Source organism: Falco cherrug, chromosome 5, assembly GCF_023634085.1.
Source record: "Falco cherrug isolate bFalChe1 chromosome 5, bFalChe1.pri, whole genome shotgun sequence".
In the NCBI taxonomy this organism is placed as follows: Eukaryota; Metazoa; Chordata; class Aves; order Falconiformes; family Falconidae; genus Falco; species Falco cherrug.
In genome coordinates, this window is record NC_073701.1 from 9,252,730 (window position 1) to 9,277,564 (window position 24,835).

At 42.6% G+C, this 24,835-nt stretch overlaps 1 protein-coding gene across 11 annotated transcripts; it reads right to left on the reverse strand.

The window, feature by feature from the left end:
• Positions 1 to 471: 471 nt before the first annotated feature.
• Positions 472 to 24,639, reverse strand: STYK1 (serine/threonine/tyrosine kinase 1). Of its 11 annotated transcripts, none has more exons than XR_008732505.1 (14): positions 24,227 to 24,633; positions 22,971 to 23,049; positions 19,461 to 19,565; positions 18,397 to 18,931; positions 10,657 to 10,761; positions 9,605 to 9,748; positions 8,392 to 8,640; positions 7,887 to 8,068; positions 6,148 to 6,231; positions 5,698 to 5,906; positions 5,418 to 5,458; positions 4,392 to 4,488; positions 2,803 to 3,689; positions 472 to 2,761 (listed from the first exon to the last, which is right to left on the reverse strand). XR_008732505.1 is itself a non-coding variant. In XM_027815011.2 (11 exons), exons 3-11 carry the CDS (start codon positions 10,721 to 10,723, stop codon positions 3,485 to 3,487), a joined length of 1,278 nt encoding a protein of 425 aa, XP_027670812.2. In that variant the 5' UTR covers positions 10,724 to 10,761; positions 18,397 to 18,931; positions 19,461 to 24,182; the 3' UTR covers positions 472 to 3,484. The 11 variants fall into 11 exon arrangements, 1 of the variants encoding a protein (XP_027670812.2); XR_008732504.1 differs by having other exon boundaries at positions 19,461 to 22,492; XR_008732506.1 differs by lacking the exon at positions 19,461 to 19,565 and having other exon boundaries at positions 24,523 to 24,639.
• Between the last annotated feature and the right edge of the window lie 196 nt (positions 24,640 to 24,835).

A 24,835-nucleotide genomic window follows, 5' to 3' on the forward strand; every position in this document is an offset into this window, starting at 1 on the left:
TTCTGCATGGAAACATAGTTTCTTACAAATCCTAAGTGATATAGGAAAAACAACCATTCAATTAATTGTATTTAAAAGAGGAAATTTCCTAATGTTTTCTTTGGAAGAAGACCAATAATTTTTGATAGAAACAGGATTCTAAGCTCCTTTTTACAGCAATGTATGTTTAATATCTACAGTGGCGGTTGAAGACGTCCTTCAGGGTAAATATCCCCCTTTAGAAGAGCCCTCGTTCAGCTTATTTTCACAACACAGATTTTCAGCTTTGCATCCTAATGGCTAATGTACATAATTTTGGCCTTATCGGATGCTGCAGGTCTGCAGCATGCTCTGAAATTATCAGAAAGACTGAAACCTGGTGGACGTGACTGACGGCAATCAGGCTTTTGTGGGTGGCTAATGCCCTCCGACTTCAAACACATACAAGGGTCATGCCAATTGGAGGGATAACGGAGTGAACACTGAAACCACTCTTCACACAAAACAGTAAAACTATTCCTTTAATGTGCATTGATTCTTTTTTTTACAAGAACCTTTATAGCTTAAAGTGCCAAAAAAATCAGAGAAAAAAAAATACAAGGCACTGTCAACTTAGAAACCACAAACAGTAGAAGACAGATGAGAAAATCTGTTTCAGAGACTGATTCTGCTTCTTTTGAAATGATGGGAAAATGTTAATGACTTAAGTGCCTCTGAATTTTTACAAAGTTTGCATGTTCATTACAATCAATGACCAAATATTTTCAGATCAGCTTTTTGCAGCTTACATTATAAAATACAAGTGCTGAACAAGCAAAAAACCCACTTTTTTTTATTAAAGAGACATACTCCTCTTCCAGGCAGACACTGAAAACATACAGGTGCATTTCCACTGGGACTTAACCCCTCAGCTGTCCTAGGGCAAGTCTTAGCAGATGCACTACTAATTTTTCTGCACAGCCAGAGCCTGCTCATAACCTGAATAGTCAAATCACGTGCACTCACCTAAATCACCAAGTGCAACAACCCTAGTCACCGAAATCTGTAGTGGAAACAAGACTGGAACTCAAATGAACACGTATCCACTGATCCAGGCATGGCGTATGAATGGCTTACAAGAAAAGTACATACATTAACTTTCTCACATTATTATTTTAAGCTGAATCTTGAGTTCATATTGAGCAGCTCACTGGGCAAAAGTTCACCTCTTCCATATGATTACCAAAGTTATCTGTGTCGTTTATATGCAAGGCCTTGAAGTATCTCTGTTGTCATCACAGTATTCACAAAATGCCACATACTGGCACACTTGTCATCGGGTAACTCAGAAGTGCATGTCCAATACCCAGATCCTCGCTGTGGAAGTCATACAGCAAAGGTGTCACCACAGTGGCAGGCTATAGTATATTCTCGCCGTAATCACACAACAATGTCACTATGCAGGTTTATTTTCATCATATGTTGTTTTTACTGTAGATCAGCCTTTCTTATTTGGTGTACACTTAATATTTCCATACTGTTTTCACAGTAGCTGTTGTAACGATGGACAGATGTCCCCAAAAAAACCAAAAATAATTAACTCAGCAATTAGCAACTCAAAAGAGAAGCACATGAACAAATGACCTGCTCTGCTCAAAGGAATGATTGGTTAAGGCCCATCCCTCAGAAATTCAGGTCTGTAAGAACTTTTTCCTAAGACAAGCATGGCATGGTATGACTTTTGTCTTGGAGTACTGACTTGATCCCATAGCTACTACAGGGAAGGAACACTCTACATGAAGATGTATTACATTAATGTAACAACTTCTGCATCCACAGATACGCACGGATCGTTTAGTTTTTCTTTTAAATACAGTACCCGTTCACCCGTGGGAAGTTGAGTATAAAGCACTGGAGAAATCCCAGGTATTTATTGAACACTTAAAAGACAAGAACACAACTGTCTTGAACAGGACCTTAGTGAACGGACAGAAAACTATCCATTTGTATTACCTACTCCGTACACTTTTTCCTATAGGGCTGTGCCCCACAGCATATTCCCAAGGTCATCTCCTCCTTTGAATACCCAACTGATACAATTTCTTGGAACAGAAAGGATGGGGAGAGACTTCCAGAAACCTCCTTGTGTTGGGCTGACCCTAGCAGGATGTCAGGTGCCCACCCAGTCACTCTATGACTCCTCCTCCCCAACTGGACAGGGGAGAGAAAATATGACAAAAGGCTCGTGGGGCGGGATAGGGAGAGGGGGAGCACTCAGCAATTACCGTCACAGCAAAACAGACTCAACTTGGGGAAAGTAACTGATCACCAACCAAAATCAGAGTGGGATAATGAGACATAAACACAAACCTTACACCACCTTCCCCCCACCGCTACCTTCTTTCCAGGCACAGCTTCACTCTCTACTTTCTCTACCTCCTCCACTCCAGCAGCACAGAGGGATGGGGAACGGGGGTTACAGTCAGTTCATCACATTAGTTCTGCTGCTCCTTCCTCCTCACACTCTTCCCCTGCTCCAGTGTGGCCTCCACAAACTTGTCCAAAGTGGCTTCTTCCCACAGGCTGCAGTTCTTCACAAACTGCTTTAGCATGGGTCCTTTCCACAGTGTGCAGTCCTTCAGCAGCAGACTGCTCCAGCACGAGTCCCCATGGGGTCACAAGTCCTGTCAGCAAACCTGCTCCAGCCTGGGCTTCTCTTTCTCCATGGGGCCACAGGTCCTGCCAGGAGCCCTCTTGGCCCAGGGCTTCCCACAGGGTCACAGCTTCCTTTGGCCATATCCACCTGCTCCATCATGAAGTCCCCCAGGGGCTGCAGGTGGATACCTGCTCCATCATTAACTTCCATGGGTTGCAGGGGCACAGCCTGCCTCACCGTGGGCTTCACCGTGGGCTTCACCATGGGCTGCTGTGGAATCACTGCTCCAGCACCTGCAGCACCTCCAACCCCTCCTTCTTCACTGACCTGGGTGTCTGCAGGGCTGTTTCTCTCACATACTCTCATGTCTCTCTTCTGGCTGCTGTTGTGCAGTATTTCTTACCATTTCTTAAATTTGTTACCACAGAGGTGCTACCACTGTTGCTGACGGGCTCAGCTTTGGCCAGTGGCAGGTCCATCTTGGAGCTGGCTGGCACTGGTTCTATTGGACATGAGGGAAGCTTTCCACATCTTCTCACAGAAGCCACCCCTGTAGCCCCCCAGCTACAAAAACTTTGCCACGCAAACCCAACACATTCCTTTAACTCAAGCTTCTCATGACATTTTCTACAGCTTCCTAAATCCACTTTGCTTCCAAATGACCACTGGCAGAATTACATCAACAGGTTGATTTAATAATAATAATGATGATAACAGTTTGTTGTTTCTGGCATGGAGGAGAGATCTGATATAACGTGTTTGAAAAACAAAGGGATCCCTCCCAACATATACACCTCATTCTGAACTTGCAAAGCATCTAGGAAGGGCAAACTTGGAGACTTCTCATTTACCAATATGTGAAAGGGTCCTTCAGAGTATAGTGTATTCCCTCACTAGACTGTACACATCAACACCAGCAACATCAGCATACAGTTCAGGCACCACTAGCTCAGGCACCTGCAGTACTGCACAGCCATTGCTGGTCTTTATAGCTGTTTGTAGGGACCAGATCAGGTCTGCTGGAGAAGGCCGTTTAGTTGCATTCCACCGCCAGCAGGACTTCATGATGTTGTACCTGTAAGATGGAGAAGTAGTAAAGCACTGAGAACGAGAAGCCCCAAACAAGCAAAGTTTTACTACAGTCAAGTCATCTCATATTTAAGACATCTAGAGACCTCCTCTTTTTCTGCTTCATATAAAGTTCTTTCAATGGCCCTTTGAAATTTGCAACCACATAATAATGTGTGGGGACAAAGGCATGCACTTGTTTGCCAGGATGTCAACTGTGAGCAAGTACGGGAAACGGGAAACAGATTATTTGGTATTCCCTTCTGAAACAGCATGTGGAAGAAGCCTCTGAATATTAAAAGAAATTACGTCTTCACAAAAGGGCATATAACGCCTTAGATCTTCCCCGTGAATGCTTTGTGTATTTCGGGGAGAATCCTGCAACTTAGAAGATAAAGGTTACTCCAGAATAGTCCTGCCTCTTGCAGGGAAGCAGCGGAGCAACAAAATGCAAGGGCAGAAAAGGAAACAGAGAAAAAGCTGTTTTCAAAAGCAGGAAAGAAAGGTTCTGGCAATCAAGGTTTCATGCAGCAGAATCCAGTGAGGAGATGCGGCAGATATGTGAGAACAAGTCTCCACAGCTAACAGGTTACTGTTTTGTATAATCTAGGCTTAAGAGACTTTCTGTAAGATCCAGTTTTCTATGTCCCACTTCCATTTGGCTCTGCAAGATCTCAAGTTCCAATTGTCCATAAAGCAAAAGTCTTACATGGCTTTCTGGCAGCTTGATGGCTGCCTCATAATGTTCTGCCTCTGCAGGTATGATAAAATGTCAGAAGGTGGCACTTCAGGATATGGTGGAGCACCTGGAAGGGCAAAAGGAGTAACAGTAGAAAAAATATAAGGTAATGGCTGCAGATAGCAGTTTCTGTGTAAGAATGTCTTCATTCCCTACCAAAATCCATTGTTTTCTGTCCTGGTTTCAGCTGGGATAGAGTTGTTTCTTCTTAGCAGCTGATGATGCATTGCTGTGTCTTGGATTCAGTGTGAGAACAACGTTGATAGCACACTGATGTTTTTAGTTGTTGCTAACTAATGTTTATAGTAAGTCTAGGACTTTTCAGTTTCTCAGGCCTTGACAGCGAGCAGGCTGGAGGGGCACGGGAAACTGTGAGGGGACACAGCCAGCACAGCTGACCTGAACTCACCAAAGGGGCATTCCATAGCACAGGATATCGTACTCAGTGCATAAACCACGGGGAGCTGGCCAGGGCCTGTCGATCACTTCTTGGGGGCTGGCTGGGCATCAGTCATCAGGTGGTAAGCAACTGCATTGTGCATCAATTGGTTTTTTTTCTCCCTTCCCTTTGGATTTTATTCCTCTTCCCTTCTCCCTCCTTTCCATTATAATTACTGTTGTTATTATTATTGTCATTGCTATTGTTATCATTATTATTGTTGTTTTGGGTATTTTTTCTCCTATCTTATTTCAATTATTAAATTGTTCTTATCTCAGCCCCCGAGTTTTCCATTCAATTCTCCTCCCCATCCCTCGGGGGAGGCAGGGAGTTACCAAGCAGCCACATGGTACTCAGTTTCTGGCTGGGGTTAAACCATGACTACTGCAATTCACACTGACAGAAAGTCTAAAAGGAATTGTCACAACTTTGCAAGTTAGGAAAGACAGGATGCTTATTTAAATGGCCCAATTTTACATTCTAAAATTTGAGATTTTAGGTCTTGTTAATTTGCTGCTTCCTCACATATTTTTTTTATTATATTTAAATCTTCTTACCTAACGTAATCATTTCATATAGTAGAATTCCAAAAGACCATCTGCAAGAAAAGAAAAAAAATCAATGTTGTTTCTATTCTAGCCATCTATCTATCTGAAATACATAGAAAAAACTAGGCATGACCTGCAGAAATGAGAAGTATGAGCTATAAAGTGGGGCATTCTGCTGAGACTAGATATGCCTTACTGTGAACTTCAGGACATGAAATGATACATAAAGGAGTGAAAGAGATAGGCCTGGAAGACAGATGGAACTTCTAGTCCAAAACTTAAATCATACATGTCTGCCTTGATACTGAAGGGTTTCTTCAGGAGCCGCTCTGGTGCCTGCCACTTGACTGGCACAATCTGTGTGACTGAGTTGGCACCATATGTGTGAGCTTCATAGGCTAGACCCAAACTACAGAGCTTAGCAGTGAAGTTGCGATGAAGGAGGACATTCCTGGCAGCAATGTCACCATGGAACAACTTCTTCTGTTCAAGGTAAGCCTGGAAAGTTGGAAAAGAAAGAGACCATGATCATTTTAAAAGGAATTTTAATTGATACAAATATTCAGTTAGTTTATGCCTCTCTTCCACACTGTGGAATACAGGTGTATGCTCACCAAAATAATGCAAACATATTTGGCTCAGTTTTAACAAAGCAAATCCTCAGCGCTTAGGCCACCAAGCAGACTTGTGTTGCAATCAAGCAAGAAGAAAAAAATGCAGCAAATGTGAGCAGATTTACCAGAGCTGCCGCAACCTGCTGTCCAACTTCGTACACTTGCCTCTCAGTAAGGTCACAGGGGATACCGTCCATTGTCACTACATCCTAGAGACAAAAGAGCAGATCTTGGTTGAAACAAATGCCATAGCTGTAAGGTACTGGGGAATGTTTTTTTTCTCATCTAATAAAATGAGTACTATCTAATCTCATGCTCCCCCAGCATAAGATTACAATTGGTCATAAAATGACTGAAATATAAGGGTACCCAGATGGGTGATGTTGACGGATGTATGGTGGGCCAGGTAAGACAAATACACTAGAGACAACTGGTGGGTAAATTGAAGGGTAGAGAAGAGATTAACAGGTTAGAAATGGGCAGAATGACAGCTCAGAATGACAATCCATACAGGTGAATGAAAGATACATTATAGATCAGAATGATGAGTAGAAAAGCACGTTCACAACATACAAATTGTTATCTGGTATGAGACTAACAGTTCATCTCTCTTACTTCCCTGCCTGTAACAGCAACTCTAGCTAGATGCCCAGATGACAGAAAGAGTAAGGTAAGCACAGAATGCTTTTCCTGTGTTGTTTTCCAGACCCCAATTATTTTCAATTTAAGGACTTCCTGAGATGGTTATGGTTTCCAAATGTTCAGTAACCTTTGAACGGTTATGTCCCATGAATGTATTCACTCTTGTTTTGTACTCACGTAAAGTTTCAGTACCTGAAGCAGTCAGTGGCAAGGAATTCCATTAGTCATCTCTCCACTTTATGAAGAACCACTTCCATTTGTTTGTTTTGAACACTACACTTACTAGAGCTCTTTTTGCTATCACCTCAACCTTCTGCTGGACAAGACAGCAAGCAATCTCTCTGTATTTAGTGTTCCAGGTGTAGGAGAATCATGGATTTATATAGTGACACGGCAGAGTTCTGTTTCTATGTCATTCTTACTAACGCCTAATATTTGAAGTTAACATTTTTCATCGGACTGTATATTTTCAGTCAGACCCATGACTCCTCATCAACAATGGCCAGATATGAGGCCATCATTACATATGTGAAGCTAACATAGCTTTTCTACATGTGTATCATTTCATTTTTAACTGTGCTGAATTTCATCTATTCTTTTTATTGGCCAGTCTCTCAATCTTAGAAGATCCTTCTGCAATTCCTCAGGGTCAGCCCTTGCCTTTACTGGCTGGAATCACTGGCAGCCATCATCACCACAGTCATCCCATTTTCTAGGTTATTTATACATGCAAAGAGCAGCACAAGGTCCTAGATGGGTGACCTCTCTCCAGTGCAAGTATCAACCTTTCACTCTTACGCTCTGTTTCCTGTCTTTTAATCAATTAGTTATCATTCAATGACCTTCTCCCTGGTGTTGTTACTGCTTTCCTTTCTTAAAAGCATCTGGAGTGAGACATTATTTTAAAAATTTTAGAAATTCAGATTAATTGTATCAACTGTCACTTTTATTCCAGCTACACCCTTCAAGAACTCCAGTTGTTTGCAAAGTAGTACTTAGCTTTACAAAAGTATGTCAGCTTCTCCAAATTGTATCATATCAATTGAGATATCCACTAATTCTATTCCAGTTTAAACATGCAGAACTTCTTTGGGGGATGGAAATAGATTAGAATGATAAACAGGGATGCATGGAGAGATGAAAAGAATAATCTATGACTTATGGATAGGTATGTACCTAAGGAATTTAAGAAGATATTTTATTATCACTTCTTTTGACTCACCTTCCGACATGTCCATAGAAATGTCAACAGGTCACCAAGAGACACATCCTCCATGATCATATAAAGTGGGAGCTGGTTGACACAGCATCCAATCAATTCAACGAGGTTCTCATGACGGCCAAGATTTTGATGGAATTTAATCCTTCCCAGGAAATCCTTTACTTTCTGGGTACTAGCCACCTCTGAAAGAACAAAAAAAAAACCCAAAAAAACAAACAAACACAAAAACCTGCACTCCATCCACCCCGCCCCCTGAAAAAACCCTCAAAACAACAAAACACACACACAAAATGGATGCTGCAAAGAACAGGGTGAGCAGCTTAAAATCAACATGAACAATCTTCTTTAGTCCTACCAAGACACTCCCACCAAACACCACTCTGACTAGCTAATATAATACTGAACACAGCTTGTTCTTGTCCAGTAATGACTGCAAAGTTCTGCCCAGCATCATGTCTTTGATGCAGAGATCTGTACCGAAGTGGATCCTGACCATGGGCCTTACCTTCTAAGGCTTTCAAGACTACAGTCCTAGTCTTCCCAGGGCTCCCAGTTGCCAGTTGTGCTCTGTAGATACTCCCATAGCAGCCAGGCTTTATCAGCTGCAAGGTGCCTAGTAAGAGTTTCTCTCGTGGTATCTCCAGTTCTTTCAGAGTCAAGGATGCAGAATTTAGCAGGCCCTCCACAGATGTCTCAGTCAGCTGGATGTAATGGTTCTCTGTTGAGCTGGATTCCTCATGATTCTTGTCATTCACTGACATAAGCAAATACACATGATACGTAAAAACAGACAGATGAACTCTTGCAGTAGATGGCAATGCCCATCATCCTATCCTCTTTCATTTTTGTTCCATACTGGTTTGGAAATCAGAATAAAGTAAGGAACTGCTATTGTATCTTACTTAACCTGCTCCCTGAAGAGGAGAAGGAGCTTATCTCCCCCTCAATTGGATGAAAAGGCAGAATGAGTCTAGAGATCTCTACTGTATTAAACTATGTAAACTTTCTAGTTAAGACACATTTGTACTTGATTCCCATGTGCTGAAACAATGACCATTTTATTACCAGCTACTGGTTGTTATGAAAGCAACAGGGTGTTCCCACAAAGGCCTTATCTTTGTTCTCAATTATTTCCCTTAATATACGCTGAAGAGACCTTTTCCTCTGCAAAACTAAAATCAGCTCAGAACTGGATTTTCATTTCCACACAGCAACATGTATTTGCGGCACCAACAAACCTTTCCCTACCCCCTCACCAGTCCCTGCTCTATTTCCTGTTGTCTCCATAGGAAGTGGGAGACAGCAGCTTAAAATTAAATTTCTTAAAAGACAGTATAGAAAATGGATTAACAGGTGTGATCTACATCAAAACGACTGTCATTCATAATTACTCCGGTGAAACTCTCCTTACAGAAGCCTCTAAAAGGCTGTTACATAAACACACTCTGCAGCTCTCAAGCGACGTTACCACACTATGTTAAACAGCATATATGGTATGTTGCTTTAGGCTTTCTGAGATCCATCTATACTACAGTTTTCAGTACTACTACTGCAAGTGGTTCCCAGTTTTTCTAACATTGACCGGATTGCTGAATACCACTCTGGCTCTTCATAAATGCTACTGTCTAACAATAGCATTGCTCAAGCAACAGGGAAATGGGATTGTTCTGGCTACTGAAACTAACACTCTTTTCTCTGGTTGAAAAATATTTTTTTACCTTGGTGTCCAGACGATGATGATTGCTCCTGCTTTGCTCGCAAGCCTCGACAGTGGAGCCAAAGGATCACAGTTAGCACAATGACAAAAAAACCCACAAGGAGAACTGGAACAACAATCACTTCAGTCTGATATTCACGCAGAACTGTCAGCAGAAAAACAAAATATGAAACCAAGGAAGACACAGCACTGCCTCATGCACATTGTTTCTGTATAACAAAGTAGTAATAACCCATTTCAGTAACTTTCAACCCCAAGAACATGTGTATCTATCCTCCACTCCTTGGAATAGCAACTGAACACTGTCAGTGCTGCCACTCTATTTTTCAAAGGTGCTGAGTATCTAAACTACTTGAAATCACTGGGACTCTGAAACCTAAAGTCACTTATTCAGATGCCTTAACACAGACACTAGGAATTGTAGCCATGTGCAAGTACCATCCACCAGTGAAACAGAACTGGCCCTGGCAGAGGGACAGCAGGGAGCTGGGAAGGGCTGGATATTGCTATGCCATCACAAATACACATGCAATTACAGCTTCAGCTCCTTCTATTAAAATTACATGGAGCATTTTAAAGAGAACAGGGCGTGGTCACCTGGTTTGGAACTTGACCAGAAGACATTGCAATTAACAAGGATGTTGCAGGTAACTAACTCTCTTATGTCCCCAGATTTGGAAGTAGTGCTATGTTTGGGTAGGCCAAGACCACGTTTCAGTTCCCGAAGATAACAGAAAGTCATGAAATCAAAGTCTCACAAGACTGGTCCTTAGGGAAGCTGCAGGGAATCTTTAATGACTATATGATGTCTCATTCAAAGCAGAAATACTCTAAAATGACTAAAATTATGTGAGATGAATCCCACCACAAAGGCTGCATCCCCTTAAAAATTTCTCCCCCGGGACACAATGCAGGGAAAGCTCAGTCAAATCCTTCTGTGTGGGCTGGGATGCAGGTGGAGGAGGGGAAAGGGCTTGGCCCACTTTTTAGTAAAGCTGGACTTCCTGCTCAGCATGTGAAAGCTTATTACTTAAAGGAATCTGTGAATCTTACCACACAGCTTGTCATTGCTGTTGCATTCCAGTAGCATGCGTGTGAATCTTTTTACATCCCCTGCCATGTTCAATTACAAGCAAGTGGGTCTCCAACCTCTGTCTTCTGCACAGACACAAAGAATATTAATGGAATTTATTAGGAGAAAGGATGATTTATGGAACAACAAGTGAACTTTCTACCCCTTACGATCAGTGGCTGTGTGATGAAGCAGCACTGGGACTTTGATGTTTAGAGAATGATGGAGGACATCCACTATCAAATCCTATGAATGGTAGACTGCATGACCAGAGAGAATTTAAGATTAAGATTGTTCTGCAGTGCTTCACAAGCAAACAGGTACCCTTAGGCCTACAAGCTGGTATACGCACAAAAATTCATAGTCATGAACTTAATTGTATTTAAAGAATAGCCAATACTTCTCGCTAACACACTTAGATGCCAGAATGGCTCAGCTTTTTACCTTCTATAACATATGTCCATAAGAAATTAACAGATCAGCAGCACGCGTATAAAACTTGTCTGTCATTCTTGCCCACAGCCCCAGCCACAACTCATACTACTGCTTCACAAAGACAAGGAGAAATAAAGTCTTGTCATCAGGGCTCTCTGGTACCTTAACACTTACAGGTCTGTAACTAATCTGAAATACAATGTCTGGAATTCTTCTGCATTTGTAGTTGAAAACCCAGAGTCTGTGCAAGCATGTACCTTTCCAGCTGTAATTTCAGCTATCACTAATCCCTTGGCATGTGCAATCATACACCTACAAAACCTTCTGGTTGTGTAAGTGCATTTGTCATGTGTTCAACCCTGCTCAGACAGGGCTAGATTCACCAGTGTGTGCAGGACTGCAGATCAGCGGCAGGCCTCCCAAAACACATCCCTGATGTAGAATTCCAGCTGTTATACATTACAGGGGGAGAACACATCAGCATTTTAGAAAATGCCCCACTGCTACACTAAGTATACTATCCTTACTGAGGACTGAAGTTATAAAATAGGAATAGGCTCTGTGGTGCTGCATTGCTTTACACCAGCAGAGGACCAGGATTACTATTTCTAAATTACTAAAATCAATGTGGCGAATAGTGATGGCTGACAGAAAGGCAAGGCATGTACATTTAGCCACTGTTTCTTTTACACATTGCCAAAAATTTAAGACTCAACAGCTTCACAAACAGTGTTATCTAGAACATTTTATAGGCATTGGGACTCTTATCCTCTAAGTACTTACTTTATTTTCAGCTATGAATTTCAAGGCAATTAACCACAATGGCAAATGTTAATAATATGGCATTCTTACTGATATTAATATGGTTTTACAGAAGCTGGTGATGCATAAAACATTAAACAGAGTTTGTACTCATGCTTAAAATTAAGAGGTGAAATTATGCTTTACCAGTTGCACAACAGAGAAAGCAGAAAGAGGAAAATGGAATATATCTGCACTTTCAGGTATCACAAAAGGTCTGTTTCATTTTTTATTTCCTTTGATTCTTAATATGCTAGTAAATTCACCTGGTTTCAGGGTGTGGCTACAACATGAATCCAGTCAAAGGAACAATAACAGTAATAACACCAGGCTTTTCAGGTGCACTCTGAAAGCAAGCACACTAAGTCAACCCACCTTGGCTGTAACATACACGGACTTACACACAAATACACAGGTATCACCGTAAAAGGATCAGTCCTAACTTCTTTCATTCTCAGATACACACAGGTATGAAAGACACATACGAACAAACATGACAGAATCACAGGAAAACAGACTTTAGGATCATTAGCCAGCAATCACGTTGTATAATCCTAATTATAAACAGTCCAAGCTCCACCTTAATACTAGCTAATGGCTTTGCTTTGTACAGCTGCTCACTAGAAATACACACATACATTTAAACCATGTGCATGCACAGGCACATGTAAGCACATGCATACCAACTTGTACTTACACAGAAACATACTTTACTGTCACAAAGATCCATGGAAAAAGCTTTGACACAGCAACCGTGTCTACACTGGTCCCCCGTCCGTAAAAAAAGATTCCTACCTACTCCCTCACGCACCTCCCATCAGTGATGCTGGTGGGTGGCACCCATGTTTTCTAACCATACTCAGGGCAAAATTATGGGATCCAGAAAGAAAAACACTGGCAATCTCATTTGTTGCTGTTGTTTATGGAGTTGCACAGGTGCTACCACTGGAAAAGTTGGATCAGACAAGTCAATTTACACTCTGTGTTTATCCTCTTGCAAAACTTAGGAAGCAGGAAAAGAAGTTGCACTTAATAAGGTAATTCTGAAGTGCTACTTTCCAGGCCAGGACCAAATGACTTAGCTCGTTCTGGAGCTTACTTGTCTAACAGTAACATTGTTGCAGTTCCTACATTTCCATCCTCACAAGAAGAGTGGTAACTCAGAAATCCACAGATCTCATGTTATTACCTTTAATATATATTTTTGGCAGTGTAACAGTAGGGGAACATATGGAGGTTATGTAGAACTAACACCTTCAATGTACAGATGCATACTCACCACACAGCAGAAAGCATACTGGCAGTGCTCAGCCACTTGTTTTATTATATGAAGACAGTTTACCAGTACCAAGATAGGATAAGGGGAACAAAAATAACCTTAAGAGGTTCAAAACCTGTACCTCACCAGCATTCTGATTTTCCTTGTCTGTGTGTTTTGTTGTACCAAGACCAGATCATGAGCACAGAACATATCCTGTATTACTTCCATTTAGAATTTGCATTAGATAATTTGTGCAATCGCAAGTAAATGTTAGCTTAGTTATTCCACTGGTTTTTCATTACACTTTTACATACACTGAAGTCCACTCACTGAAATTAATTTCTCTTTATTGTTTACTTTCAAAAACATATTTGCTTCAACAGTCTGCTCTCCTTGCCTGTGCCTGTCTAATTATTCAGATTATTCTGATCTTTTCCTCATTCAGTTGAAACTCATTGTTTTCATTGTTTACACAAAACCTGGAACTTTCCTTTTTCTCTTAGACATGCATCTTTTTTTCATCTACTGTGCAGCACATCAATGTGACTTAACACCTTATTTAAGTAAACTACTTGGCAGTGCAATACAAAAATCAAAGACAACAGGTAATGACCACAGTACTAGGCCACTCTTCCTTCAGAATGCCAAGGCTGATATGTTCCTGCTCAGTTTCAGACTTCAAAGCCTTCATGAAAGACACCTTCCCTTTGATGACAGTGACCAGAAAGCAAATGAACTTTTCTAAAACAAAGCTTCTCAACACAATGGACTAAATGGGAGCAACAAGAGGCTGTAAAGGTCTTTGTAAATGAGTTTTCACTGAAAAGGTATTTGTTCCACTGATCAGAGCTCTGGAGGGAACAAGGTTTCCACTAGACAGAATTGGAGACATGGGAGGTTTTTCTGGGGCAGGGGGAAATGAATGTGAATCAACGCAGATACACTGGCCTAGAGGACAATGCTCAATGAATTATTACCAACAACGTTCAGATAGTACACAGTTCCAAGCAGTTTGCAACAATGACACAGTCAGGCCTTTCTTTGGCAAATACCTGAATCCAAAGCCCCACGTCCAAGCTAAATATACAACGAAGACCATGGTATCTGGAAATAGCAGAAGTGGCTGCTCTTACACAATGAGGTGCAAGGCAAAACCTTAGCAGAAGCTAACCTACACTCAACAGCATTTACAGCCTGCTACTAGCAGACTATTTGGTGAACTGTGCATGGCGCAGCAGTTTCACAGCCTGACGACAGTGCCAGGTTAATTAGCCCCATATCTGCCCTATGCTGATAACGCTTCTCTGTGCATGCTTGCCAACAGCACGAACACTGGGGGAGAAGGTGGTGTTTTGTTTTCAGCCATGTTTGTTTGCCAAGCTGTTCTGCTGCCCTGGCAATTTATACAAAGCACAGAGGGCAACACAGTGACAGGAATAAGCAGCTAAAATATGGCAGTTGTGGGGGCTGCTTAAACCAGTTCAGGATGCCTCAATGATGAATGTGAATATGGTTTTGCAAATGCAGCTGATTTGGCACCAATGCCAAAAAAGGGACTATCTGTTTTCTCTCTGCTCTCTTCCCAATCCTTGTTTTGCTCCCTGCTGTGCAGTTGATCACACAGTAAACTGATTCAAACCACTAACCTAGCAGGAAAAAATCACTGTTCTTTTCCTATAGTGATTTCCTGCCGTTTTAGTGAGTGGCATTAGTTCACCAAGCAATTCAACAAGTGCCAGCGCAGGCTCGAGGAAGTGCCAGGAGGACACATCCAGAACCAGGAACAGGGAAAACGGACTTCCTGCCACCCAGGGTGGTGAACAGCTAACTCGTCTAAACTGTATTGTGAAACCATTCCCTGTGTCAGCACAAATCCACAGGCACTACGTGACAGCATAAGCCCCACTATGATTTTTCCAGTTCCCTGTGATCCATTCCCACATGTAGACTGATCCCTTAGCACTAGCACAAGCATTCACATGGCAATGTGGTAAACTGGATTGGGAAAGTGAGCTGCCCTAAAATAACCAATCCTCTCCTGCTTTTTATGGACTTAAAACTTCTCATCAGGCTCAATTTATGCTATTTAAAGTGCCAGGACATAAAAGTCAGGAAGCCTGAGTGACAAACATTGTGGTGAAGAATGGAAAGAAAAAGAAATATAAAGTCTTACATGTCCATGCAATGAATATATGGGAACAGACAGCTTAAGAAAGAACTGCACACACAGAAACTGCCTGCTGCTTGCTCCTGCCATGTTCAGGAAAATAAGATGCTGTACATATTCACGGTAAATACACAGTTTTGCCAATGAATACGTTTGACTTGGGAACTAACATCAGTTCCCATCATCAGAGCAAATGAGTAAATCCTTGAGTACTGATTAGCTATTCTGTGTAAAGAAACAGCTTATTAAGTCCATTAAATATGATAAAAATAAAGGCTAAGATTCATCTGGATCTTCATTGGACCTTTTAAACTGTGCTGTAAGCTGATACGGAAATAATGTAGTTATTTCTCCAGATTTCCTGGCCTGCATTAACTGCACACAACTTTATTATAAAAATATTCCTACAGGTGTTTTTCATGCACTAATTATAAGGACCAACTGCATTATGACTACAGGCATGTAAAGAACAGCTTAGTAATTACTTCAGTCCAGCATACTGCCTGACTGATAAAAGACAAAATAAATCCTTTAACCATGATGCCTTCTATTTAACTTCTTACAGTGGCGGAACCATACTCTCCAGATTTTCCAGTCACTATTTCTGTACTGCTTTTATTATTCTCCTCCTCTTTTATATGACCTTTGAACATGGCCACCGTTCAAGGCTCAGGCAACCGTTATGCACAAGCGCACTGCCTTGGCTGTGCAGTTGAAAGGGAGGGGAGCTACCAAGGAATTGCAGGAACCATAATGGCAGTGAAATCACAACGTGTGGGCTCAGGATAGCCAAGCAGTTGTGGACATTGAATGTGAGAGAAGAGGGAGAAGAAAAGCATCATGGAAAAGCGAACAGTGAAACTGATTTCTTCCCCTGTAACGTCCACCATTTAGTAAATGCAGCATCCAAACCAAATAATAAACATCCCACAGGCTTCAAGCCTAACAACTTGGTGACGTAAGAACATACTTCTGCAAAAAAACTATGTATTTGTTAGACTACATATCCTGTCTCTTCTGCCTTCAGAAGACCTTAGTGACTATTTCCAATGGCCTGGCAGATCATCATATCTTTGCAAAGTTTCCCTGGCCCACTGAGTCATCTCATCCCTCACTACAAGGTGCCTGTGGGTTACCAAACAGCATCTCCAGCTGTGTAGAATGGGAAATTCTGACAGGTCAACCCAGGTTACAACATACCAAAGCCACCTCACTTCTGTCCTGAACAAGGATTACTGATAATACACTGTGGCTTGCTGTACTGGCTGTAATAATATCTCAGCTAGAAAGATTTGGTACTCTCAACTCGCTTTTGCAACAGCTGGTAGCTGCAACACCCTGCTAGAAAACGAAGTGTTTCAAAAAATCATGTACAGTGACCCAAGATTTTCTCTTGGTCCAAAATTAGAAGCAGTACCTGAACATCAAACCTAGGCTAGCTGCTACTGAAGCATATTAAAGGAGTGAAAGAAAATGGGGCTGACTGCTTCTGAAGAGCTAGCCCATAGAGAAAACAGCAAATAATAAGGAGCCGTGCTGCTATCCGAGCAGGTGAATTACTTCTGACAAACCTGGCTCCTTTTCAAGAGAGCAGAAAAACAGGCAGTCAGCAGATGCCAGTGCATTGAGAAATATGAATCAGGAGGACTCTGCACTGCTGTGCTTTTATGCTAACAATGTTTGTCCAAACTGGCACCATATCAGTGGAGATATGCAAGTTCTTATGGTGCTAAATTTTGCTTAAATTCAGATACTCTCACAAAAATTAATTTATTTGTGCAGCATGAGGAAGTCTGAGTACTGAAGTGTGAAATGGTACAGAAACTGAATTGTGATTAAGACAAAAGTATTTTTTTCTAATGCAGGCATGGTCTACTATAGTTTCTGAAAAAATAACATCTATCTTGATCACACTTGCCCTGAACTAAGGTCACATAAAGTAATCCCTCACAGGTAATCTGCCAAATAAAAGTTGAAATAATAAAAGGGAAAAAAAAAAGGTGAGGAATACATTAACCTGAAGCCCTTTGTGAGCAGGCTGTTTGGAATATGAAAAATCTAGAGGCCAAACACAACAGCACATTCTTACCTATGACTTCTTTTTATGTAATCAAAATCACACAATACTTTTTAAAATGCCAGCCATTCCGCCTCTTTCTTAAGAGATTACTTCTGATTTTGGTGGTGACTGCTATCACTAAGCCTTTATCAAACCTAGCACAAACTCAATACAGATATTCTGAAAAGCTATGAAAAAACAAGCAGTGACAAGACATAAGAATGAAGGATTCTTTCAAAGCACCCTGTATACATGTAGCTCTTGTAAAAAACACTGTGTGATAAAAATACTGCATGATATCACATTGCTGCATTAATGGTTTAAGACACGGAACATGAATCTGCTTTAATAAATGCACAGCCACAAGGGAACTGAGCTGAAGCTATGTATGTAAGTTTAGCTTCACAATTTCCCAACTTTTCCATGGGGTTTTGGTGCATTTAATACAGATCTTGTTTATAATCTAATCAGTAGCTCATGCACACACACATACACACAGATAACATGCAAGCAGGTAAACACATAGAAAAATCTAGATATCTGCACCACTTTGGATTAGTTAGCTTCCTTACAATCAAGCAACAGGGGTGGAGGTCAAATGCTAATTAGTTCTGAATCCAGCCCTAGGCATGTATTACTTACCCAAACACCACACATATTTATACACACATGCATAGCACTGCCCTGCATTGTTTCAGTGAACTGAGACTAATTTTATACGAAACATTTCCTTTGTTATTTTCTTCCTGATTACAATGTGTCTATAAGTTATTTAAAGCAACCTGTGTGTACAGGAGTTTGGGTTTTTTCCTCAAACCCCAATGCCATTATAATCACAGAAATTTATAAGTAATTTCAATACAAGCAGTAAGTACATGCACATATGTATATACATAAATACACAGACATATAGACTTTACAGTATTTTTCTTTTTAAAAAAACAAATACTAATTAGCTAATCTTAGCTAATCTTCCAGCAGTGTTTTCACTCGCTTACCTGAATTACACCACTTCTCTTTGCCCTGCGGTAGTCTTTTCCTGAAGCTTGCCTGCTGCCAGTTCCCAGTCTGTCTGAGGCCACTCCTGGCAACGCTGATGGTTACACTGTGTGGTTGTAATTCTTATGACTAAGTTCCTCCTCACTGATTTTCCTACCCCAGACCTGCCCAGCTTCAATTCCTTACTCCACAGTGTCTTCTCACCTGTCTCCCCAGGGAGATCGCTTGAGTGTACGTCCAACAGAGAGCTGACAGGTAGGCACACACTTGTAAAACGGGTCTGCCTGGGTTCCGCGCAGCAGCTGCTCACCCGGTGGATGACAAAGACAGCAAGAGTCCTCGGGCAGGGACATGAAGTGTAATTTGAAAGGCAGGCAAACACAGATCAAGAGGGCTAGGGTAATGTAATAAACAGAAATCATATACTTCAGATTACAGGTTCATTTTTAGAAAAAATGGGTTCTTGGAACAGAAAAACTGTACAAAATCCCCATGACTCCAGACGCTGAAAAAGCTTTCTATCTGGAAGACAATCTGCAAATGAAGAGAGAAAAGATTAGTAATACCAAGACATGCGACTACAGACAGCAGCATTGCAGGCTTTTTTAACATTCTGGCTCACTCATTTGTATCTCTCCTGCTTGGGTTATCTGTGCCAGCACTTTCCAGCCCTGCCACCAGCTTTCCCCTGACCTTTCGCGCCACAAGTCCAGTCTGGAGCTCCCACACTGCGCTGGCAATGACCCTCACTTACAAAACCCCTTCAAAAATCCATCCTGAGCTTCCCAACCAGACCAGATAATATTCCTGAACTTGCCCTGTGACCTCTTCCTGCTTTGATGCCCTTGGGGTGACAGCTGTGCTCTGCTGGTGCCCTCAGTCCTCCATAGCTGTGTGGTGTAATCTTCACTGCACCTCAGCTCCTCAGCATTTTAGTTCTGGGGACCTTCTTCCCACCCAACCTGTTGGCCTGCCCCCCCCCGCAGTCACTGAAAAATCATGTGTTACAGAGTTTCACATTCCCGACTCCTGGTTATATGAGTCTGTACAAGATTATTCTTACCTACTTCATACAGGTGAGAGGCAGTTGCATTACAAGAGGAAACAACATGAGACCTATTGTTGAGAGACAAAGTTCGTTTCACAGTCGACACCACCACGCACGTGACTTTGGGAAGATGTAGAAGATGATATGATCTCTGCCAACCGTTTGAGCAAAACTCACCTACTCCTGGTTAACACCTCAGTGCTGCATATACTATGTTGTGGGGAAATTTTAAGTGCAGTAGAGGCAATAGTTTTAGATACTGAAACACAGTAGTTAATTTAGCCATAAGAGAGAATGCATATCTATATATTTGTACACTAGTACATCCAAAACTTCTCTCTGGGATTATTCTTTCAGCTGCCATTTACTGTCCGTGTGTGCAAAACAGTGAGAGACAGAAGTGGTTTTCCTCATTCCTTGATCTCCCTACAGAGACTAGCAGAAGTGGGCAAAATAGTATGAATGAAATAGCTCTGTGATGTGGACTTTCATCCCCTGAGACACCAGAAGAGACAACTTTTAGACTGAAAATTTTCTTGAGTTAGAAAGATCACAACAGCTGCAGGGTGTAGGCTCAGACTCTGGTTTCAGCTTTCCTCTTACTCTGGTACTAACTTGCATTGACCCTCAGCGGTATTTTCTCCATGAAGGAGCAGAGGCTCCGTCCTATACCCCACTCTCCATTAAAAAGTGGCTAAAATGTGAAGGATGGTTCCTCATTTAAACGGGTTTTTTACTGAAATGTGCTACTTTCCACAGGCACCACCCTCAAGAGCACCTGGGGAACCTATTCAGATTCCTGTTTAAAGATATGATAATTGGCAATATTCCTCCTTTTGCTCTTTCTTTCAAGTTTCTACAGCCCCAAACTGCAGAAGAAAGAGCAGGCACGGCAAAGGGTTAATATTCAAAGTATGCATATGCAAAAGCAGCAACTGCTGCAGCTTTTAGTTTCCCTAGTGAATGGCTCTGCTGTGCTCCCAGTCTGACTGGTTGGAGAAGATATTTTAATGGTTCAGAGTTCAGGCCTCAGACCATATAATCTTCCTCACTGACCCACATGCCCCTCCCTCTGTTTAAATTAAGGGACAGCAGTCATTTATTGTCATGTTTTGTCCTGTGAAAAACAATTTTTTCCTGCTGTGTTTTGTATTGTGTGCACATGCACAAAGAAAACACTGCCTGTTAACTGCCTCTGTCCTGTTTTTTCCTTAAACAAGTATTATTAGGCACACTGAAAGACATAGACTAGCAGCCTTATTAACAAAAACATCCTCTTTATCTCCAAGATAGCTACAGCACACCCAGGAATCATCCAAACCACACACAGTTGCTCAGTAGCCTCAGGAAGCATCTCTGGGACTAAGCTGCAATTCAACCACCAACCTTTCAGTCTTTGTCCTGTGTGCTAGGACTGTTAACAAGGGTGCAAATTTTGCAGTTCAGTTTCCAGAAGGTAAGCATACTCCGTCAGAGTAACTGCTGCTGGACCAGAAAAAGCAAGCTGAACCTGAAAGGATCCCCTTTTTAAATGTCACTGTGGTATTCACTTTGCCTGCAGTAATTTGGAGGCTGTAAGGTCTCCGACTTACTTTCACATCCTAATGTAAGATTTAAAACCGTGCCTTATAGCTGCAGACTGTGACTGATCTTTTGGTCAACCTAAGCTCACAGAGGCTGAAAGGCTCAGTACCGGTTCTTTAGTTTCTTCAAGCCACCTATTCATCACTGACTAGAGTAAGAATCAGAACAGATGATCTAGAAGTGAAAGAAAAATTCCCATCCTTATCCCAAGTCTGTTCTGCTTCATGAGCTTTGCTTCTCAAGATGGCAGTTCTTGTGACTTGAGAACAATTTATTTGCCTATTTAATACTTAGATTTTTCTTGAAAATGGTAGTTCTAATGTGATTTTCAGTTCTTCCCTGCAGTTTTTGTTATTTAAAATTTCCAAATTAACAAAGGCTAGGAGGGGGAGTATTATATAAAAAGAAATAAAGTAAAAAATCCCAACCAAACAAAAAAGCTTCTCCTTACAAAAATGAAATGAAATGAAGGATTATGCATCAACCTTCTTCAGTCAGTTAAAGGTCCAGAAATTTGCTAGCACTTCCTCTATGCAGGGTTAGGCACATCTAATGATAGGGTTTTTTCCCCACTTTCTTGCCACATTAGACCTTATCATTCCCAACTTATTTTCTTAAGTCTAAATCGAAATTTCATTTGCACGGTTTCATGCAATCACTGGTCTGCTCAGCACTCCTTTCTCAAACCAGATGCTCAGGAAAGATCCTGAAGGTTGGTTAGATGCTGTAGGCAGGCTACAGTACAGTTTCCCCCTTTGATTTCTTTGGGAGATTTTGCAGGCCCAGAAGCTGGGATTCATTCAGCACAGCTGAAAAACAAAGTGAAGGTCATAGTGCCCTAGGTTCTCTGTATAGTTAATACAAGGTCGTAAGAACTTCTGTAAAGCAATTTAAGTACTAAAATCCTCTCTCTCTACACTGATGTCATAGGTACAAAGGGTGACCTAGCTCCTGATTTACATGTCTTGCTCAAACATCAAAAGTTATATGCCATACATTTGGGCTAAATTCTGTTGTCTTCCTCTTCTTGAAAGAAATAACTTCCCTGATTAGAAGCAATCTGGGTTGCCAAAATCAGTACCCAGGTCTCTCCCAGAACTACAGGGCTGAGACGAACTCTTACACTGTAAATCAGGTGCAGCACGTATCACTTCAGTTCCACTCTGTCTAGCTCCTAAGTGCTTTTGTTCTGAGCAGCCAACATCCTGAGCACAATATGTATGCATATTTTTCCATTACATTTACCTTTTCTCTTTCCGTTAATATATAAATTTCCTGCTTAAATTCCTGCTCTTTGCCACCGCATTTTTACACTGTTACATTTTCCAGTGAAAACCCAACAGCTCGTCTTGACAAAACCTAGAAGCTGGTGAACAGACCTCTAGTGACTTAAACAGCCAGTCTCAGAATGGAATAAATTGCAGGGATTCACACACAGGAGCAGCAAAGGAGCCAGCTATCCCCTGGAAAAGATGCCCATAGAGAACTCAGAAGAACTAGAAAGTACGTATCATCAAGAGCTGTAACACTGTTAAATGAAAATGCATTTAAGAACTATTCCATTTAATAATATAATTTTTACACCTGTAATTCACCCTCTAACACATTGCTATGTCCTAATTATAGTAGAGATCACAAATAAACTAGGGCATGTTCAAACAGAAACAAAACATGCTCCTGTCTACCAGTCTCCCTGCCAAGGGATTATAGTACATTTATTACAATGCAGTAGCAAGGTGGCTACTAAGCTGTTGAAATCACTTGCATAAACACATTATATTTGCTGCCCAGGTTTTCACAGAGTAATGAAGCACTATTAAAAAGCAACAGCACTAGACCAAAAATCAGCCTTTTAACCACATGACATAACACACACACGACAGCAGGGAAGCAGCATATGAGAGACAGCTTAAAGGCAAAGAATTTAGGAGCTGGGATTACCTAAGAAATGACTGTGCCACCTCAAACCAAGGATCCATCAGCCTAGTACTATACCTCAGACAGCTGGCAGCGAGAGTGCCTAAGGAAATGGAAGACTGTTAACAACATAAAATGATACTTCCCTTAATACTTACCCCAGCCTCTAGCATCCTGTGGTTCAAGGATGTGTCACCAAATACAAACTTCACTTACATACACCTCAAAGGATGTTTGCTTGACTACTTTTGAACTGCTGCAAAACTTCAGCAGTGTAGTGCTCTGTGATAAATTCTGCAGCATTCATTTAACTTTGGTGAATAAAAACTTCACTATGTTTTGAAGATGGATTGCCATCTTTAAACCAGCTACTTATTTGGCAGTGAAATGAGGGGTGATAGCATGAGATGAGTAAGCTTCACACATGATGAGAATACGAATATACTTGATCATTTAAAAATAGGACTAAGTTTGTGTTTGTACAGATGTAAAAGGAGAACAAGAGACAACCCAAACTGTTTAAGGTTTGGCTATTGATCTGGAATGGGACTCAATTTAAGTCACAAGCAATTCAGAGAAGAAACACTTGACAAACTTTGAGTCTTGCTGCTCAGTCTTCAGCAAACTCTTTGCCTACTGCTGGGAACGCTTTCTCCCATTTTTTTTTTTTTTTTTTTTTTTAAGGACAATCTTAGTATCACAGAACAGTTTGGGTTGGAAGGGACTTTCAAAGATGACCTAGTCCAACCCCCCCGGCGACGGGCAGGGACACCTTCCACTAGACCAGGTTGCTCAGAGCTCCATCCAACCTGGCCTTGAACACTTCCAGGGATGGGGCATCCACAGCTTCTCGGGGCAACCTGCTCCAGTGCCTCACCACCCTCATCATAATGTATTCCTTGTATCTAACCTACACCTAGTCTCTTCTAGTTTGAAACTGCTGCCCCATGCCCAGTCAGTACAGGCCCTGGCCTGAGGTCTCCCTCCATCCCACAGGCGGGGAGATGGACCCCCAGAGAGCAGCAGCAGAAGTACCACCCAACTTTCAAACTTCGGGCTCAAGCCTGTAACTTTTGAGTTACTTTCAGGACAGTTCCAGAAATGACAGGCCAGCTGGTGTGACCAGTCCTGCCACAGCGTCAACTGCCAGCAGCTGGCCTGACTTGGGCGGCAGCGCAGGAGGGTGAGAGGAGGCCCCCAGCGGGCTACTGTAAGGGGGCTATGCAGCCCGGGGGGCCGCGGGGACAGCCTGCGGGGCCGTAAGCGGGGAAGGGGGTTACCTCCTGCTGTCCAGCCTCCGGGGAAGGGCAACTACGGCACCGCGGCAGGCAGGGGACAAGGCGCTGCCCAGCAGGCCCGGCCTACCCCAGAGGCCTCGGGGGGGGCTGGCCAGGCCGGCTGAGGGGCCTGCCGGGCCGCGGGCCGGGTCTGGCTGCGGGTGCGCCGGAAGGAGGCGGGTGGCGGGACACGGCGCCGTGCCACAGTCCGGGCCCAGAGCCGGGGCGCGCCTCCCTGCCGCGGCGCCGGGGGCGAACCCGTGCCTTTCCCCTTGTCCGTCGGCCGCCTAGCTGCTCACCCAAGTGCTTGTTTTCGTGAAACACAGAATTAATCGAGTCCGTGAGCTCGGGAGCCGAGCGGCCAGCAGAGGACGGAGAGGGCAGAACGGCGGGTTTTTTGGTGTCCCGTTCCCGCCCGCTCCTGTCTCCCCACGCGCTGGCGGCGCCCCTCGAGCGCGGGGCGGGGCGGAGCGCCGGCGGGAAAGGGGAGGGTGAGGCGCGGGAGGGGCCGCCTCACACCGGCCTCGGCGGCGGGGCGGGCGGAGGGTCCCCTCAGGGGGAGCGGGCTGCTCACAGGTGGGCGACGGCCGGCGGCGCTCCTCAGTCCTGTGG

Coding starts and splice junctions, on each gene's coding strand:
- STYK1 (XM_027815011.2), bottom strand. CDS start 10,723: ATGGCAGGGGATGTAAAAAGATTCACACGCATGCTACTGGAATGCAAC. Junction 6,232..7,886: donor TTCTATGGACATGTCGGAAG/GTGAGTCAAAAG, acceptor TTTTGTCTCTAG/GATGTAGTGACAATGGACGG. Junction 5,907..6,147: donor AGCAGGTTGCGGCAGCTCTG/GTAAATCTGCTC, acceptor CCAACTTTCCAG/GCTTACCTTGAACAGAAGAA.